This window comes from Balaenoptera musculus, chromosome 2, assembly GCF_009873245.2.
Source record: "Balaenoptera musculus isolate JJ_BM4_2016_0621 chromosome 2, mBalMus1.pri.v3, whole genome shotgun sequence".
NCBI classification, from domain to species: domain Eukaryota; kingdom Metazoa; phylum Chordata; class Mammalia; order Artiodactyla; family Balaenopteridae; genus Balaenoptera; species Balaenoptera musculus.
In genome coordinates this window covers 54,013,627-54,034,397 of record NC_045786.1, presented here as the reverse complement: position 1 = coordinate 54,034,397, position 20,771 = coordinate 54,013,627, and the positions used below count along the sequence as shown (strand labels likewise).

The window sequence follows — 20,771 nt, the reverse complement described above, 5'->3', positions numbered from 1 at the left end:
ACACACTGGTTGAGGGACACATGGGAACTCTCTGTACTATTTTTTGCAACTTGTCTGTAAACCTTAAAATTATTCTGAAATAAAAATGTAGGTTTAAGATAGGAATAAAGACGCAGACCTAACAGAGAATGGACTTGAGGACTCGGGGAGGGGGAAGGAAGTGAGAGAGTGGCATGGACATATATACACTATCAAATGTAAAACAGATAGCTAGTGGGAAGCAGCCGCATAGCATAGGGAGATCAGCTCGGTGCTTTGTGACCACCTAGAGGAGTGGGACAGGGAGAGTCGGAGGGAGGGAGACGCAAGAGGGAAGAGATATGGGGATATATGTATATGTGTAACTGATTCACTTTGTTAATAAAGCAGAAACTAACATACCATTGTAAAGCAATTATACTCCAATAAAGATGTTAAAAAAAATGTAGGTTTTTTTAAGAAGTAATCGAGTAGGGGGGGGGTGGGATGAATTGGGAGACTGGGATTGACATATACATACTATTGATAATATATATAAAATACATAACTAATGAGAACCTACTGTATAGCACAGGGAACTCTAGTCAATGCTCTGTGGTGACCTAAATGGGAAGGAAATCCAAAAGAGTGGATATATGTATACGTATAGCCGATTCACTTTGCTGTACAGTAGAAACTGGGAAGGAAAGCCAAAGAAAAGTGGATATATGTATATGTAAAGCTGATTCACTTTGCTGTACAGTAGAAACTAACACAACATTGTAAAGCAACTATACTCCAATAAAAATTAATTTAAAAAAAAAGAAGTAATTGAGTGGAAAAACAAAACAAAAACAACGATCGAAAAACCGACCCCTCAGAGCCTAAAAATCTTAAGAACAGCAAAGGAGAATTTTAACTTGAAAAGCACCCAAGAAAAGATCCTTTAGATAAGTCGGGTGGGAAAACAAAAGGCAACACATTTGTCAGATGAACCTGTGCTCCTCCCAGATGCAGAATTTGTAGGAAGTTCTTAGCAGACTATGATGATTCGAAGTTCTCATCAGAAAAGTAAAGCAATTGTCATATGGAACTTAGTACTGTTACCTGCAGAACTATTATCATTGTCAAAAACGAATAAACTGCAGCTGTGACTGGGGATAAAGAGGTGCCGTCAGACTCAGGGACATCAAATAATGATTTCTTCTCTTGATAGCGCTGCACCCATAGTCCATGTCCTGTAGCAAAGTTCAAAGAGGAACGTCATTCACCCGACACAAGTATATCGGGTTTTATGAGCCCGCCTGGCCACCTAAGAAAGCAAAAGCCCACGGTATTGTTGGCACTACAATCAGAGCGCTGGAAGGAAGGCCCCGGGACTTGGACTCTGCCTCACCCCAGGCCTTTCCCATCACTGGTACTGAATAGCACCACTGGTCATAAAACAGGAATTGGACGTGTGCTGGTAGCTACCAATGAGAAACCCCAGAAAGGAATTTCCCAATGCCTCACTAAACACCAGTCTCAATAGGCTCTGAATACTGCCTGTTATTGTCCCTGCTTAGAGATTCAAAATTCACATCTCACAGACTCTGAAAAGCCAACAGCAACACACATTATTTCATCAACTGAGCCCCACACCTAACTGATGACAGAGCCTTTTTCATGCCCCATACACCTGTGCCTTTTACCACTGAGTTCCAAGACCACATCACACCTGTCTGGTGTGTGATGGCAGCTGAGCGGGACACGGTGAAGGTCGTTTACCTGGAGGTCCACGCACTTCCCTGCCAGGCACTCCCAAAGCAGCATGCCGGTTTGGAGGCCACCAGAGGCTGGGGGTGCCAGACTCTGCACACAGCCTAACTGCTAGCCCCTTCTTGGGACCCAAATAATGTTTTCCCTCTTCTCACAGAGTCCCTATTAGTAGCATTTGTGCTTCTACTGCTCTGATTCCTGTTATCACCAGGTTAGTATCACTCTTTCCACTGGAATCATTACAGGAAGCATGATTAAGCCGTTCTTCCACCCCAGAAGATGCCAATTCGAAAAACACTAGTTTGCGGAGCTCATTCATCGAAGCGTCTCAACGTGGCCTTGCCAATGCAAACATCCCCTGAGTCCAAGCCAGTGACAAATGTGTGTTAATTAGAACACTGGGTCAGAAGGAGACAGAGATAGCCCAGCAGGGGCCCCCGGTAGCCGTCCAGCAGTGCCCACTCATCGTGACCTCCGAGGAGACTTACCGACGGCCGAAAACAGAGACATACAAACGAGGAGGAGGACACACCAGAGCACGTCGCAGTTCATCTGCCTCTCCAGCCGGCTGCGCTTGTAGCGGGGCCCGCTGTTGTTGAGCAGAGCCTTGGTCTCGTGTCCTGCGGGGGAGGCGGTGAGTCAGTGCCCAGCAGGGAAGGGACGGGCTACGCTGACTCCATGGATTGGAAAAGGGTGCTGCCATCCAATGATCCATATGGGATAAGTTCCGTCAGAAAAGTAGGCTCTACAATTAATCTCAACTATGTAACCACCACGGGGAAATGCACAGAAGGAAATAGGCTAACATGTTAAGAACACTTCTGGTCCAGATATTATTAGACATTTTGCATCTTTCTATTTTCCTGGTTTTCTACAATGGGTTTATGCTACTTTGATAATCGGGAAAAAACCAAAACAACCAGGAGCAATGTCCAGGAACAGCCAGCCCACCATGCCAAGGCAGTGCCATCACAGACTGCAGGTGACACGCAGCACCTACCTGCGTAGATGACGATGCCCACGACAGCTTCTGTGTTTCGGATGGTGCAGCCTCGAAGCAGCAGGTTTTCTTTGTAGAGCCCTGACTTTTTCCCGTTGTCGTGTATGCTGTCATGGAACAGTTGGCATGTGTCACGTGGGTGCTTACATGGCCTCACAGCTCAAGCAGCACCGCTCTGGGAAGGAAGGCCTAGACCCAGGACTGGGGAGGGGAGGGGTGGAGGGACTCAGCGGACCTTTGCAAGAGCTGAGATGGGGCTGGCGCTCACCAGTAACTGGGCTTCTAGAAGCCCCTCCAGAGCCTGATGTTTGTTCGTTTACTTTGCCCACAGGCTTTGTGAAATAATAAGAAATATATGATTTTGCCTCTGCCCCTGGTTCCTGACAGAGGGCTCCTGACACCTTTGTAAATAGAAGTCTTAGGATAATCTTTTGTTCTAATATTTAGTCTTTGACTCCAGTGTCTGGCACAGAGCTCCTAAAATTCTTGTAATTTCCTAACTGGTCAGAACACTACGAACATTTTTTGTTCTAACATTTGGTCTTCGAGCCCGGCTGTTCCTGACACACAGGACTGAGCCTGTCACCTGTGGGATCTGATGCTCTCCCCAGATAGATAGTATCAGAATTGAGTTAGACTGTGGGACACCCAGCTTGGTGTGGGAAAAACCCACACGTCAGAATTGGTACCAGGACCATTGTAGGCTTTATGCCACAGGGTCTGGCCACAGCTAGAGAGGGCAGAGCCAGGAACTGGGGGACCGAGTTGGGAAGCTGGCCCAGGAAGGCCCTGCCAGGTGGTCTCTGCCCATGTCCTGATCATCACAGAGAACTCTGCTCCTCACCAGCACCTCATGTTGTCACAAGGGTACAAATATTTCTCTAGAAAAGGGGATCATATTGGTTTCAGCAACATTTCCTACATTCTGTTTTTCTTATTGAAAGTCATACAATTATTAGAAATATTAACATGTTAAATTTGAAATGTGGTAAACTCCATGATACAATTTTATACATTCAGTTTCACTGCTATTTAGATTCAGAGAATATCCCACGTTTAAGCAACTGCTTTTCAAACTCATCCTCTTACCTACTAATGGCAGCCGCACCCCCACCCCTGTTGGTCAGGAGTGTGCTAGGGCCACACTGGGGTAGACGAAGTCCCGGGAGCCTGATGAATGGGTCACAAGGGGAGGCCCTGGAGGCTTTCAGAACTAGAGCAGGGGCCCAGCCTAACCTACATCAATCAGGCAGTGCCACCTGCCTTCCAAGAAGCCACCTTCTCACACCCTAGGTGGACAGCCCTCCCCAGCTCTCCCACACACACCCGCAGCCCAAACTCCTTCTCTGAAGTCACCAAGGATCCCTGCGGGTGTCACCCCTCCCACCAGCTCCTAGCAGTGCCCACTGACCAGGGAGCAGAGCTAGTTTGGAGAGGTACAAGGTCAGAAGAAGCCGTTAAGGTTTCCAGGAAAACAGCACTTCCTGCCACTTCCGGACCCTGGTCACCGCATGAGGGATGGGGCTGTCTCTCAACCTAAGATACAACCTGTATTCTTCACAACCAGGGAAATCAATATATTTTACGGTGAAGAAAAGAAGCTAAACAATAAAGAAAAGGCCAAAACACCATGCTGGGGGGACACATTTCCTGCAAGCCTGTTATTTACCAACATGGCATCAGTTCTTCTGCAGAACTCATGCAAAGGAACGTGCAGGAAGAGGGCCAATCAACACTGTGTGATGCCCTCCCCCCCACACCTTGTGGCAATTCCAGAATAAAGTTTTGCTTTAAAAAGAGATTCAAGGGGCTTCCCTGGTGGCGCAGTGGTTGAGAATCCGCCTGCCAATGCAGGGGACACGGGTTCGAGCCCTGGTCTGGGAAGATCCCACATGCCGTGGAGCGGCTGGGCCCGTGAGCCACAATTACTGAGCCTGCGCGTCTGGAGCCTGTGGTCCGCAACAAGAGAGGCCGCGATAGTGAGAGGCCCGCGCACCGCGATGAAGAGTGGCCCCCGTTTGCCACAACTAGAGAAAGCCCTCGCACAGAAACGAAGACCCAACACAGCCATAAATAAATAAATAAATTTAAAAAAAAAAAAAAAAAAAAAAAAAAAAAAAAAGAGATTCAAGACTGGAAACCTCAGTGCCAGCTAAAGCGTCAAGAGGCCCGAGTGTGTGAGACGTTACACACAAAACCCAGCTCCCGAGTCAGGAGTGAGAGAATGACCACCGCCACGGTTCTCTCCGCAACAGCCGCACATGGAAACCATTTCTCAGGACAGCAGTCAAGGATGAATCATCTAAATCAAACCAGTCATGCTTATTCAGAACAAGAGATGAACTCAACAGAAACAAGAAAAGGTATTACATTAAGCTTCCTTTGATGTGACCTACACCTTTCAGTAACTACTGTGCTTTCTAATCAGACCAAGCCAGACCAGAACTGATCACAGCAGGTGTATCGGCCTGTTTAAGGCCTCCGGCGGCATACAAATGGCAATGGGGGCTGTGCTCTGAGTGAATCTCCCTGCATCAGAAGGGGAGGAAGGCTGGAGAACGGCGTCACCCTAAAGGTGCTTGGCAGTGCAAGTGCTGCCTTGGTCTCCTAAGGGGGAAAGTCCCTGCCAAGGGCGAATAGGCCCAGGGCCCAGCAGGCATGAGGCTCAACTCCAGGAAGACATGCATGAGAATGTGAGCCCATCACACTGCCCTCAGCACCTACCTCTGTCTTATGGCTTGACATGTGTCCCCCCCAGAATTCATATGTTGATGTCTTAACCCCAGTATCTCAGAATGTGACTGCATTTGGAGTTAGGTATTTAAAGAGGTAATTAAGTTAAAATAAGGTCGTATGGATGGGCCCTAACCCCATATGACTGCTGTCTCTGTAAGAAAAGATTTGGACACAGAGACGGACAAGCACAGAGGTTAAGATGATGTGAGGGCACAGGGAGAAGGTGGCTGTCTGCAAGCTAAGGAGAGGGGCCTCAGGAGACACGAGTCCTGCTGACACCTGGATCTTGCTTCCACCCTCCAGAACTGTGAGACAATGCATTTCTGTTGTTTAAGCTGCCGGGTCTGTGTCAGCCCGAGCAAATGGATACATCCCTTAACATTTAATCTAAGCCACTTAGAAGAGCTCCTTTAGTTCAAGTCCCCAGGCCTCTTGACTCATCCAAACAATCTCTTCTAAATCGAAACTGTCCAAAAGTGCCCTGGGAAATACCACATGCAGAACGTGGCAGGGCTCAGCTAATAAACTCCTGCCTGGCTGCTCTTTCTCAAGGGAGGCTGTGTCTCCTGATGGGCTTGCATGTCAGCTCTGTCCTTCTAAGTCCCAGCACTCAGAGGTGCTGGGGGGAACCAACCATCTGTCCAGACACAGGTGCAAGGTGCCATGGTTGTGACACAAGAGAAGGGGGACCTTGGACAGCAGCCTGCAGCCGGCCCCTCCCTAGGTCACATCACCTCTAGCACCCAGACTTGGGTCTCTTCTCTGCTCCATTGCTGGCCGAAGCTCCACCACTGACTGGTCACACCTGGACCAGCACCCTTGCTGCCATTGTTCACTCCCCTCCTTATTTTTATATCCACACAGACATCAGTTTTCGATTTTGCCCCCTTCGCTAGCTACTACTTTTTTTTTTTTAAATATCTTTATTGGAGTATATTTGCTTTACAATGTTGTGTTAGTTTCTACTGTACAACAAACAAAGTGAATAAGCTATATGGATACATATATCCCCATATCCCCTCCCTGTTGAGCCTCCTTCCCACCCTCCCTATCCAACCCCTCTAGCTCAACACAAAGCATCGAGCTGATCTCCCTGTGCTATGCAGCAGCTTCCCACTAGCCATCCATTTTATATTTGGTAGTGTATATATGTCAATGCTACTCTCTCACTTCGTCTCAGCTTCCCCTTCCGCCCCATGCCCTCAAGTCCATTCTCCACATCTGCGTCTTTATTCCTGCCCTGGCACTAGGCTCATCAATACCGTTTTTTATATTCCATATCTGTGCGTTAGCATCCGGTATTTCTTTTTCACTTTCTGACTTACTTCTCTCTGTATGACACTCTAGGTCCATCCATTTCATTACAAATAACTCAATTCCGCTCCTTTTTAGGGCTGAGTAATATTCCATTGTATATATGTGCCACATCTTCTTTATCCATTCCTCTGTCGATGGACACTTAGGTTGCTTCCATGTCCTAACTACTGTAAATACAGCTGCAATGAATATCGTGGTACATGACTCTTTTTGAATTATGGTTTTCTCAGGGAATACACCGAGTAGTGGGATCGCTGGGTCATATGGTAGTTCTATTTTCAGTTTAAGGAACTGCCATACTGTTCTCCATAGTGGCTGTATCAATTCGCATTCCCACCAGCAGTGTAGAAGGGTTCCCTTTCCTCCACACCCTCTCCAGCATTTATTGCTTGTAGATTTTTTGATGATGGCCATTCTGACTGGTGATAACTCTTTGTAGTTTTGATTTGCATTTATCTAATGATTAGTAATGTTGAGCATCTTTTCATGTATTTGTTGGCAATTTGTATGTCTTCTTTGGAGAAATGTCTGTTTAGGTCTGCCACCCATTTTTGCATTGAGATGTTTGTTATTTTGATATTGACCTGCATGAGGTGCTTTTATATTTTGGAGATTAATCCTTTGTCAGTTGCTTCATTTGCAAATATTGTCTCCCATTCTAAGGGTTGTCTTTTTATCTTGTTTATGGTTTCCTTTGCTGTGCAAAAGCTTTTAAGTTTCATTAGGTCCCATTTGCTTATTTTTAATTTTATTTCCATTACTCTAGGAGGTGGGTCAAAAAAGGTCTTGCTGTGATTTATGTCATAGAGTGTTGTGCCTATGTTTTCTTCTAAGAGTTTTATAGTGTCTGGCCTTACACTTAGGTCTTTAATCCATTTTGAGTTTATTTTTGTGTATGGTGTTAGGAAGTGTTCTAATTTCACTCTTTTACATGTAGCTGTCCAGTTTTCCAGGTATCACTTATTGAAGAGGCTGTCTTTTCTCCATTGTATGTATATTCTTGTCTCTTTTGTCAAAGATAAGGTGACCATATGTGAATGGGTTTATCTCTGGGCTTTCTATCCTGTTCCATTGATCTATATTTCTGTTTTTGTGCCAGTACCATACTGTCTTGATTACTGTAGCTTTGTAATATAGTCTGAAGTCTGGGAGCCTGATTCCTCCAGCTCAGTTTTTCTTTCTCAAGATTGCTTTGGCTATTTGGGGTCTTTTGTGTTTCCATACAAATTGTAAAATTGTTTGTTCTAGTTCTGTGAAAAATGCCAGCAGTAGTTTGATAGGGATTGCATTGAATCTGTAGATTGCTTTGGGTAGTAGAGTCATTTTCACAATGTTGATTCTTCCAATCCAAGAACATGGTATATCTCTCCATCTATTTTTATCATCTTTGATTTCTTTCATCAGTGTCTTATAATTTTCTGCATACAGGTCTTTTGTCTCCTTAGGTAGGTTTATTCCTAGATATTTTATTCTTTTTGTTGCAATGGTAAATGGGAGTGTTTTCTTAATTTCACTTTCAGATTTTTCATCATTAGTGTATAGGAATGCAAGAGATTTCTGTGCGTGAATTTTGTATCCTGCTACTTTACCAAATTCATTGATTAGTTCTAGTAGTTTTCTGGTAGCATCTTTAGGATTCTCTATGTAGAGTATCATGTCATCTGCAAACAGTGACAGCTTTACTTCTTCTTTTCCAATTTGGATTCCTTTAATTTCTTTCTCTTCTCTGATTGCTGTGGCTAAAACTTGCAAAACTATGTTGAATAATAGTGGTGAGAGTGGGCAACCTTGTCTTGTTCCTGATCTTAGTGGAAATGGTTTCAGTTTTTCACCATTGAGGACGATGTTGGCTGTGGGTTTGTCATATATGGCCTTTATTATGTTGAGGAAAGTTCCCTCTATGCCTACTTTCTGCAGGGCTTTTATCATAAATGGGTGTTGAATTTTGTCAAAAGCTTTCCCTGCATCTATTGAGATGATCATATGGTTTTTCTCCTTCAATTTGTTAATATGATGTATCACGTTGATTGATTTGCGTATATTGAAGAATCCTTGCATTCCTGAGATAAACACCACTTGATCATGGTGTATGATCTTTTTAATGTGTTGTTGGATTCTGTTTGCTAGTATTTTGTTGAGGATGTTCATCATGATATTGGCCTGTAATTTTCTTTTTTTTGACATGTTTGTCTAGTGTTGGTATCAGGGTGATGGTGGTCTCATAGAATGAGTTTGGGAGTGTCCTTCCTTCTGCTATATTGGAAGAGTTTGAGAAGGATAGGTGTTAGCTCTTCTCTAAATGTTTGATAGAATTCGCCTGTGAAGCCATCGGGCCCTGGGCTTTTGCTTGTTGGAAGAGTTTTAATCACAGTTTCAATTACAGTGCTTGTGAGTGGTCTGTTCATGTTTTCTATTTCTTCCTGGTTCAGTCTTGGGAGGTTGTACTTTTCTAAGAGTTTATCCATTTCTTCCAGGTTGTCCATTTTATTGGCATATAGTTGCTTGTAATAGTCTCTCATGATCCCTTGTATTTCTGCGGTGTCAGTTGTAACTTCTCCTTTTTCATTTCTAATTCTGTTGATTTGACTCTTCTCCCTTTTTTTCCTGATGAGTCTGGCTAATGGCTTATCGATTTTCTTTACCTTCTCAAAGAACCAGCTTTTAGTTTTATTGATCTTTGCTATTGTTTCCCTCATTTCTTTTTCATTTATTTCTGATCTGATCTTTATGATTTCTTTCCTTGTGCTAACTTTGGGGTTTTTTTGTTCTTCTTTTTCTAATTGCTTTAGGTATAAGGTTAGGTTGTTTATTTGAGATGTTTCTTGTTTCTTGAGGTAGAATTGTATTGCTATAAACTTCCCTCTTAGAACTGCTTTTGCTACATCCCATAGGTTTTGGGTTGTTGTGTTTTCATTGTCATTTGTTTCTAGGTATTTTTGATTTCTTCTTTGATTTCTTCATTGATCTCTTGGTTATTTAGTAGCATATTGTTTAGCCTCCATGTGTTTGTATTTTTTACAGTTTTTTTCTTGTAACATATCTAGTCTCATAGCGTTGTGGTTGGAAAAGATACTTGATACGATTTCAATTTTCTTAAGTTTACTGAGGCTTGATTTGTGACCCAAGATGTGATCTATCCTGGAGAATGTTCCATGTGCACTTGAGAAGAAAGCGTATTCTGTTGTTTCTGGATGCAATGTCCCATAAATATCAATTCAGTCCATCTGGTCTAATGTGTCATTTAAAACTTGTGTTTCCTTATTTATTTTCTGTTTGGATGATCTGCCCATTGGTGTAAGTGGGGTGTTAAAGTCGCCTACTATTATTGTGTTACTGTTAATTTCCCCTTTTATGGCTGTTAGCATTTGCCTTATGTTGAGGTGCTCTATGTTGGGTGCATAGATATTTACAAATGTTATATCTTCTGGATTGATCCCTTGATCATTATATAGTGCCCTTCCTTGTGCCTTGTAATAGTCTTTATTTTAAAGTCTATTTTTTCTTATATGAGTATTGCTACTCCAGCTTTCTTTTGACTTCCATTTTCATGGAGTATCTTTTTCCGTCTCTTCACTTTCAGTCTGTATGTGTTCCTAGGTCTGAAGTGGGTCTCTTGTAGATAGCATATACACAGGTCTTGTTTTTGTATACATTCAGCCAGTCTGTGTCTTTTGGTTGGGGCATTTAATCCATTTACATTTAAGGTAATTATTGATATGTATGTTCTTATTACCATTTTCTTAATTGTTTGCGGTTTGTTTTTGTAAGTCTTTCCCTTCTCTTGTGTTTCCTGCCTAGAGAAGTTCCTTTACCATTCACTGTAAAGCTGGTTTGGTGGTGCTGAATTCTCTTAACTTTTGCTTGTCTGTAAAGCTTTGATTTCTCCATCGAATCTGAATGAGATCCTTGCTGGGTAGAGTAATCTTGGTTGTAGGTTTTTCCCTTTCATTACTTTAAATGTATTGTGCCACTCTCTTCTGGCCTGTAGATTTTCTGCTGAAAGATCAGCTGTTAACCTTATGCAGATTCCCTTGTATGTTATTTTTGCTTTTCCCTTGCTGCTTTTAATAATTTTTTTCGTGTTTTACTTTTGTTAGTTTGATTAATATGTGTCTTGGCATGTTTCTCCTTGGGTTTACCCTGTATGGGACTCTCTGCGCTTCCTGGACTTGATTGACTATTTCCTTTCCCATTTTGGGGACATTTTCAACTATATCTCTTCAAATATTTTCTCAGACCATTTCTTTTTCTCTTCTTCTTCCAGGATGCCTATAATTCAAATGTTGGTGCACTTAATTTTGTCCCAGAGGTCTCTGAGACTGTCCTCCATTCTTTTCATTCTTTTTTGTTTATTCGGCTCTGTGACAGTTATTTCCACCCTCTATCTTCCAGCTCACTTATTCGTTCTTCTGTCTCAATTATTCTGCTATAGATTCCTTCTACTGTATTTTAATTTCAGTTATTGTGTTGTTCATTACTGTTTGTTTGATCTTTAGTTCTTCTAGGTCCTTGTTAAACATTTCTTGAATTTTCTCTATTTCCAAGATATTGGATAATCTTTAGTATCATTACTGTTAATTCTTTTTCAGGTAGTTTGCCTATTTCCTCTTCATTTATTTGGTCTTGTGGGTTTTTATCGTCTCCTTTGCCTGTAAGATATTTCTCTGTCTTCTCATTTTGTCTAATTTACAGTATTTGAGGTCTCCTTTCCTTAGGCTGCAGGGTCATAGTTCCTCTTGCTTCTGTTCTCTGCCCCCAGTGGTGGCGTTGGTCCAGTGTCTTGTGTAGGCTTCCTGATGGGAGGGACTGGTGCCTACATTCTCGTGGGTGGAGCTGAGTCTTTTTCCTCTGATGAGCAGGGCCGTGTCAGGTGGTGTGTTTCGGGGTGTCTGTGACTTTAGCATGACTTTAGGTAGTCTGTGTGCTAATGGGTGGGTTTGTGTTCCTGTCTTGTTTGTTGTTTGGTGTGAGGCACCCAGCACTGGGAGCTGCTGGCTGTTGGGTGGAGCCGGGTCTTGGATTCAGATAGAGGCCTCCAGGAGAGCTCTCAGCGATTAGTATTCCCTGGGGCTGGGAATTTTTTAGTGGTCCAGCATCCTGGACTCGGTGCTCCCCCCACCAGAGCCTCAGGCCCGATTTCCGGTCGAGGGACCAAGACCCCGCAAGTTGCTCATTCCAGCAATAAAGGTGATCAAAAAAAAAAAAAAAAGACTAACAAAACCCCAGACAAATGGTAAAAAGTAAAATCAAAAAAACAGAAACAAGGAAACACACACACACCAAAGAAGCAAAAACAGAACCATATAAATCAAAACGCAAGAGAACAACCAGACAAACAAAAGAACCCAAGAATGAAATCCACCAATTAGGAAGAAAGCTGACAAAAACACAAAACCAAAAAACAAAATCAAAGCAGAGTGCTAACAGAAGAATGAAGCAAAGAAACAAAACAAACCAACAATAATGATTTAAAAAAAAGAAAGAGAAAAAGAGAAAGGAGAAAGAAGACAGAACAAAAGGAAGGCAACATAGAAACAGAAATTTAAAAAAAAGAAAATAGAAAATATATTTTTAAAAAAAGACAAACAAAACCCCAGAGAAATGGTAAAAACAAAATCAATCAAACAAAAACAGAGACAAGGAAACACACACATGTAAAAAAAACAAAAACAGAGCCAAATAAAACAAAAAGCAAGAGAATAACCAGACAAATAGATGAACTCAAAAATGAAATCAATTAGGATTAGAACCAACAGAAACACATAACCTAAAAACAAAACCAAAGCAATGTGCCAACTGAAGAATAAAGCAAGGAAACAGAACAAACTAATAAAAATGATTTTTAAAAATAGGATAAAATAAAGTAAAAAAGGAAAAAACACAGGACAACAGAAAAGCAAAGTAGAAATGGAAATATATTTTTAAAAAAGAAAGAAAAAATATATTAAAGAAAAAGAAGAAGAAAAAATATGGGAAAAGAACACAGAACCAAAGAAAAGCAAAGTAAAAACAGAAATATAAAAAAAAATAAAAATAAACGTTATAAAACATGGAGCTCCCAAGAAACCAAAAAAAAACAAACAAACAAACAAACTAAAACACCACCACCAAACAAAAAAAGAAAGAAAAAGAAACCAAAAAAGAGCAACAAACAACAACAACAAAAGCTAGAACCAATGACAGAATGAATCAAAACAAATAGAATTAATAGTAATAATTATGTTTCCCTGGGGTCTCCACTGTAAGTGTCCTTGCACACACCATGAGCCACAGCCCACCTCCGCCTCCCCAAGAGGTCCTCTGCCTCTGGGCTGGTCTCTGGACCTGCTGTGGGCCCTGTGGGGACCACTCAGACTCTGATCTGGCCTGATTCCTGCATGTGCTGCCCCCAAAGTCCACAGCTGCCAGAGGTAGACCGTTTTCATTTGTGGGAACACTCATTCTCTACTCAGGTATTCCACAGATGCAGGGACTACCTAGCTGATCGTGGGGATTTAATCTTCAGCTTGTACAGCTGATGGAAAGATTTTTGATCTTCTTCCTTAGCCACCCTGTCCCTGGGGTTAAGCTTTGGTTTTATCCCCACCTCTGTGTGTGGTCCACCCACAGGAGTCCAGTCCTGAGGCTGCCTTCGAGCTCTTGGGTCAGTCCATGTGAGGACCGGGCGCAGAGGCGGTATGACTACTTGGATCGCAGAGCCCTGGCAGCGTCAAATGCACAAAGAAGCCAGCAGCCACGGGTGCAAGAGATATGGCCGTAGTGAGGGCCTTTTCTGGTGCCCGGCATAAGGCACGTGAAGGTCAGCCCTGGCCCGGCTTTTTCTGGTGCCCAGCTGCAGGTGCACGAGGGCCAGCTCTGAGTGTGCTTCTTTTATTGTCATAAGCAGCTCTGGTGTGTGGGGAGAGAGAGGCTGCAATAGTGGCTCCTGCCCCTGCGTGTGACTCAGCAGAAGCGCCCTGCTTCCATGGCAGTCTGGTCTTCCTTTGTAAGCATTTCCTGCTGTGGATTTCCTCCCTTCCATCCCTTCAGTCCATCTCCCCACAGCCAACAGCAGTTCTCGCTCTGGGCCTGTTCTCCAATCCCCACACACCAGCTCCCAGCACCTGTGAACAGATGTACAGACCGTCTGTGTATTTCTCACTCTGTCCCATCTGCCACAGATTGGCTGCTTCACCCTCTTCCAACAGCCTCAAATGCGTCCCTTCTGTCCCAATCAACTTCCCCATCAGAGAGGGGGTTTCCCCGTTGGAGAGGGCGTTTCCTCGAATTCGGGAATCTCTCCTCTGCTTCAGCTCCCCCACCCCGGGATGCAGGTCCCATCCAGCTTCCTCTCCTCCTCCTCCTCCCTTCTTTTTTTCTGTCCTACCCAGTTATGCAGGGATCTTTATAGTCCTTTCTGGTGTCCAAGGTCTTCTGCTAGTTCTCCACAGGTGTTCTGTGAAAACTGTTGCATCTATAGGTGTATTCCTGATGCATCTGTAGAGAGAGATGAACTCCACGTCCTCCTACTCCTCCACCATCTTGAATCCGCTACTCACTGGCTATTTCTTTAATCCACCTTCTTCTCATACTCTCTGTGCATCACTGCCCTAATTCAGGCTTCCAAATTTCCCTACTTCAGCCTTCGATGCACCCCTTGTGGCTTGGATGCCACCAGCCTTGGTCCTTCCTGTCCATTTCTCACCCAGGCACCGATCGATGTTTCAGGGTGCAGGTTTGAGCTCTGCATTCTCCTGGGAGCATCCTGCGGGATCTCTGACTTCCTCTGGCACACACGGCCACTCTGCGCCCTGGGCGGGCCCGTCCTGTGCAGGCTCTCGGCCCCAGCCACCCATGCTGCACGTCCTGCTACCCACGCTGGCTGTTGGCCCAGCGTGTCCTGCCTTGGGGAGCTTGGCCTGCTACCCTGGGCTCACATTTTACAGCCCTCAGGAAGGTGCTTTGCTAACACTAAGCTCCCCAGACCCCACAGCCAGGAGACTCTGCGGTATTTTGTGCTTCCCTGTCTCTGCTTGTAAGAACGGGCTCCTCACATGTTCTTCCATCCTGCACCCCATCCCCACCCCAGTCCCTGGCAAATGCTGAGGCTGCCTGGCCCTCAGCTTTGGAGTGGTCCAGGCCACGGGGATGTCAGAAGGAAACCAGAGGAGTGGACAGAGGCGAGGGAGGATGGGAGCGTGTCTCGGCTCCTCCTAGGAGAGAGTGCTGGGCTGGTTGTGTCCCTCAACCAGGGTGGTGAGCCTCCCAGGAGCCCCCTGGACATGAGTCCCCAGGGGCCACTCCCCTCACCCCCCCGGGACCACTGGGCCTCATGGTGACCACAGCTCAGCTGCTCCTAACCCTGTGGCTGCCTTAAGCCCTAGCCCCTCCTGCAGAAATGGACCCTTGGCTAATAGCCCCACACATTCAAATTTGAGCACCTGATCTGTTTCCAGAAGGGACCCGACTGACACAGGTAGAGAGGATGGAAGGAGAGATAACCCCTTCTACTGCTGAGTCCTAGGCATAATTTTAATTTTCTTTTTTTTTTTTTTTTTTTTTAAATTTTATTTATTTATTTATTTACTTATGGCTGTGTTGGGTCTTCGTTTCTGTGCGAGGGCTTTCTCCAGTTGTGGCAAGCGGGGGCCATTCTTCATCGTGGTGCGCGGGCCTCTCACTATCGCGGCCTCTCTTGTTGCGGAGCACAGGCTCCAGACGCGCAGGCTCAGTAATTGTGGCTCACGGGCCTAGTTGCTCCGTGGCATGTGGGATCTTCCCAGACCAGGGCTCAAACCTGTGTTCCCTGCATTGGCAGGCAGATTCTCAACCGCTGCGCCACCAGGGAAGCCCATAATTTTCTTTAAAATAATATTTGCTCAGGTTTCTGTTTATCTATGTAAGTACAGAAATGATCCGACTGTGTTTTGTGCCAATGTTAGATTTTCTTGAGACGTAAATATCAGTTAAAGGTGCTAAGGTAAAATGAAAATATTCCGATTTTAGAGTCTAGCTGATGCAGTTACAATTCGTCTCAAAGCCTGGTCCTTGGGAGTGAGGACATTTTGGATATAAACCCACACAGAGCTCCATCCAGATGCTGGGCTGGGGGTCTGGGGAAACTGCCAGGGTGTCCTGGGGCGACCACAGTCTTGGAGCATGTCATCTGCCAGGGTGGGGCGGGGGTGCAGTCCCAACAAGCACACCCTGGGCTCTGGATGGCAGCCAGTGTCGTGAAGCCTCATGTGGTCAAGCAGGCTCTGTGGCCCACAGGGAGGGACCCCAGAAGCTGCTCCACGGAGGACTTAGGATAAGAAATGGAGCCTGGCTTTACAGCTGGAAATGGAATTTCACATCAGATGATGAAACCAACCAACCTCTTTGCTTTATTTATTCTTTAGGAGTAAGTGAAAATGTTTGGTTGACTGGTGGCTTCAAAGCCCACATCGTCCTGCCCTGGAGTTGCTGAGCAAGCTGAGTAGGGTGCCCTGAGCAGCCAGAACCCCCATGCACAGCGGTTCTCTGGGCTGCCAGGGCCAGAACGATGTTATTTCCAGCTCCTGTCTCTGAGGATTTCATAAGTGCTTAACTACAGGGACTGCATTAAAAACTAGTGAGCATTAAAGCACACTTGAATAATGATGCACCTGACACTTTTATTTTAACAGCTTGAGCTATATTTCATATACCATGAAACTCACCCATTTAAGGTGTACAGTTCAGGGTTTTTTGATATATTCACAGACTTGTGCAGTGCTCCCCACCAGCTAATTTGAGAATGTTTCCATCAGAAAGAAACCCTGTACCCACTGGCAGTCACTCTCCATTCCCATCCCACCCCCCAACCATGGCAAACCACGAATCCACTTTTTGCCTCTAAAGATATTCCTACTGTGGACATTTCACACCAATGGGACCACACACCATGGCTGACACCACCCTCTTGCATGAAGTGCTCTGATTCACATTGTGTCTTTCACTCCATTCAATGTCAGCCACTGTTCTCTCCAGAATTAGGAAGAAGCCGGGGCTCGGAAACACAGCATAACCTTCCTAAGGCCACTTGCCCAGGGGAGGGGAAGAGCTGGAATTCAGACTTGGGACTTCTTGGTACGACCCCAAGCAAGCTTAGTTCTCCAGCTGCAAACAGCTAATGTTCCAGTTTGGATGGACTGGTCCAAATAAGAGTGAAACCTGTTGGCCTGTCCAGTGGCCTATAGTCCTGGGCTCTCCAGTGTGAGTGAGGCTACAGGGCGGCAGCTGAGTTTAGGCTGAAGGAAAGCCACCAGGAGCAGACAGTGAGAGCCAGCAAACCAGGGAACTGGCTCAGCAGCTGGTCTACCCCCTGGGTCTAAATCTCAGCTCTACCACCCAGGTTAGCCCCACCCCTGAGCATCAGGACCAGTAGCGGGGCTGGGGCTTCCTCCCTTCCTTCTGCCTGGAGGCAGGACTCAGGACCTGGGGTGACCAGACCCCTCCCAGAGGCCCTGCTCACCTGCCCCCCCCTCCCCTAAGCACTCTTCCTGGAGACTTCAGCCTGAGTCACGGAGGGACGAGCTTTTAACACACTGCCACCAACACCCAACCTCCAGAGCTCCTGGCTGGACAGGCCTAGCTGGGAGAGGGGCCTGTCTGCATCCTGACATTCTTGTAGCAAATCCCAAATATCGCCTGGTAGAGAGAGCAAGTCACAAATGCATGGAGGTTTAGGCACGCAGAGGCCTGAACTGGCCGGGCTCTAGCATGAGCCTCAGGGCAGGATGGCTTGTTGGGAAAAGTAAGAGAAAGCATGACAAGGCTGGACCAGAGCGGGAAGAGGTTTCACCTGGGGAGAGTTGCCCTTCTTGCCTTTCTTGGGCAACGTGCCAGCGAGAAGGACGCATGCTGGGAACACTTGCTGGCGGCATCTGTCTGAGCGGCCAAGTCAGCCTAGCTGGCATAGGCACAATGCCATCCACTTGAGGCCATCTTCCCAAGAAAGGGGCAGCTGGGGCGCCAAGTCAGCTGAGGGCCGGCTTGGAGGCAATGTAGGGGCTGCAGGTGGTCGAGGCACCATGGGACACCCCTTTCCCGGATCACTGAATCCCTTCGCATGGAGGTCCCCACGGAGATCTCCAGCCTGGCCTTTTGTCATCTTATCTCTTCCTAACAAGTGTCCCTCTTCTTTTTTTGAGGCTTTCACCTCTGGCCCTGTCCCTCCTTTTCAAACCACATTTCTAGAAAGAGTGGTTGAAAATATAATTCCTCTTCCATCTCCTATAATCTGGGCTCTACTCCGACAGTGCGGCCCTCCCCTTTCCCAGGCTCCTGTGGAGTCCAGCATCTGGCAGACCTCCTTCCTAAATGTCCCTCTGGGCCTCCTCCACTGGGTGTTGCCCTTGGAACCACATCCCCAAGGGATCCTGCTCCTGGCTGTTGGGATTGCTTTGTCTTCATTCCTTTCCTCTCTTGCCTTCTGTCCCATGTTGGTCTGGTGTCTCCCCGTCCTCAAACACAACCTCTAGACAGAGGCTCCCCAAACCTGTGTCTTTAGCGCCTACTCCCCTGAATTCCTAGCACACAGATTTTTTCTGTCAGCTGGGTCACTCCACCAAATGCACTCGCCAGCTCCTCAAATGCAGGGAATCCCAAATCCCGTCTCTCCTCCACCTATAGCTCCCCATGATCCATATATAGTAGACAAACCATCCTCCCAGCCTCCTCTTCCACTGTATCTCCCTCCCCAGGGAACATGTGAGTTCTAGCCTCTCCCTCCCTCCTGACTTGTCTCTCTCCCTGCTCCATAGTATGATAGTAATAATATATTACTATATAGTAATATAGTCATAGAAATGTTAACAACAGAAGCAATGACCATAATAGTGGCCAATGTTTATTAAGCACCCACCCTGCTGAAAGCTTTCCATGTATTAAATTGACAAAGCTTTGCACCCATGACACGAGGGGGCTCCTGGATTCTCCCCATTATACACTTGAGTAACGTTCAGTAGTTCGCCAGAACTATCTTGCTGGAAAGTATGGGCTCCAGAGTCTGCCAGCCTCAGAACTAAGCCAGACTTGGTGAATACCCTTGTTTAACACAGAGGTAGCTCCCAAGGGCAGGACCAAGAGCTGCTGACTTGGGGCTAAATCCCCTCCAGCGCTAATCCAAGTCTGGGGCAGGCAACAAGAGTGTGAGGAGAGGTCTGAGAACAGAGCTCCAGAGGCCCCACAGAGCAGGAGAGCACAGGCCAGGGTACAGTCAGGAGAAGGAGCTCTAGCTTTTTCCTTTGGGAGAGTTGGCACCAAAAAATTACCCCATCAGCAAGAATGTCCACAGAACATTCTCCCTAGAGGCTGCCCCCACCTCCTTCACAGTAGTCATTTCAGGGTCTGTGGATCCAGCATCTGCTCTGTTCTGCCCGCCTGACCCAGGAGATTTGGGGTGGTGCACAGGATGGTGCCACGTGTGTGAAGCCCAGGGGGGCCACAGGGGCTGAGAAACCCACAGCAGACCAGTTTCGGATGGACGGCTGAGTATCTTCCCCCAAATTTTACAGATGACATTTTAGCATTTTTCTAATGAGTTTTTACTCTCCTTTAACTGGTTCCTTTAAGGGGTGATCTAACATTTTCAAGTTCTAGCCAATCCTCAGGCAAGTATCCGCAATTTCAGCAGGTGACGGGCAGTATCTGGTCCTTCACTGTTCACACTTTTCATTTACTGACTCTCCCCCTGCCCCCCAACATGATGGGAAGCCTGCTGCGTGCTGGGCAAAGGCAACATTGCTGGACATGTCAGCAAAGCAGAAGACTTGACCTCATGCCGAAAGCTCTCAGCAGTGGAGCCCCTCCAGGAGCAGAGTGCCTGCGTTACCTGTGTGTCCTCGGCACCCACGCTGCACCTGGACTGCTAAGCAGCATCCTGGTCAGCTGGCCCCTCAGAGCCGGACAGCCGTGGGAGGCCCCAATTCTCCAGGTCACACCTGTGGTCCCCAGGCTCATGCCCACACAGCTGGCTCCCTCTGTGGGGGGTGCCCCCACCGCCCCCAGCAGGCAGCTCCACAACTCCATGCTACACCCTGTTCTCTCCCTCCTCCCTTTCCCCCACACTGCCCAGACAAGTCGTGCACAACTATTAACACGATTACGGTAATTTCCAACCATTCACAGAAGCAGAGATACCAGTCCATACTTCCCATGTACCCACAGCCCACCTTCAACAAGGACCAACAGATGGCCAGTCCCATGTCATTCATCTACCTTTCTTGTCTCTCTGTTTTGGAGCAAGGAGCTGGACAATTTAATATGTTCTAGGTCTTCTTATTTTGTTTACTGTCTCTCTAACTAGAGTGAAATAAACATGAAGGCAGACATTTCTTTTCTAATCAGTTCACTGTGTTATCCCCAGAGCCTTGAAAAGAGCCTAGCACACAGTAGGTGCTCAGCAAATACTTGTTCAATGGCTGAGTGCATGAATGAAGGAATGAACTTCCAGGCAGGCTCCTCCAGCCTGGGGCCTGTGCTTACATTTATGGGGCCACATGTAGTCAACCTTGTTTCCCACGTCCCCACCTTCTCTGGCTGCTAGAGGGAGGGGATCTGACAAACTTCTACTGCTGACAGGCTCTTACCAAGCAGCCCCACGAGCTCAGGTGCAGGGCAACATTCCTCAAAGGCTGCACCAAGTGGCAAAGAATATATATATATATATAGTACTGTACTATACTATACAAAGTGGACCATTGAACAACACGGGTTTGAGCTGTGCAGTTCCACTTATTCACAGGTTTTTTTCAATAAACACAGTATTACACCATCCGAGATTGGCTGAATCCATGGATGCAGAATCGCACATCCAGAGGGCAGACTATGGGACTTGAGCATCCATGGACTCTGGTATCCCCGGCAGGTCCTGGAACCAATCCCCCATCGACACTGACCATGTGAATTTTCAACTGGGCGGGGGTCGGCATCCCTCAACCCGTGTTGCTCAAGGGTTGACCGCATATGTACATATAGTTTGTCAAACAGAAGGGGAAGC

The 20,771-nt window shown here is 46.1% G+C and overlaps 1 protein-coding gene across 1 annotated transcript in view; it reads right to left on the bottom strand.

The window, feature by feature from the left end:
• The window catches only part of ATP10A (ATPase phospholipid transporting 10A (putative)), a 177,775-nt gene that overhangs the window by 41,280 nt on the left and 115,724 nt on the right, over nt 1-20,771 (bottom strand). Inside the window, 3 exon segments of the mRNA XM_036844164.1 lie at nt 1,066-1,196; nt 2,205-2,336; nt 2,717-2,823. Coding sequence (XP_036700059.1) covers nt 1,066-1,196; nt 2,205-2,336; nt 2,717-2,823 — 370 coding nt within the window.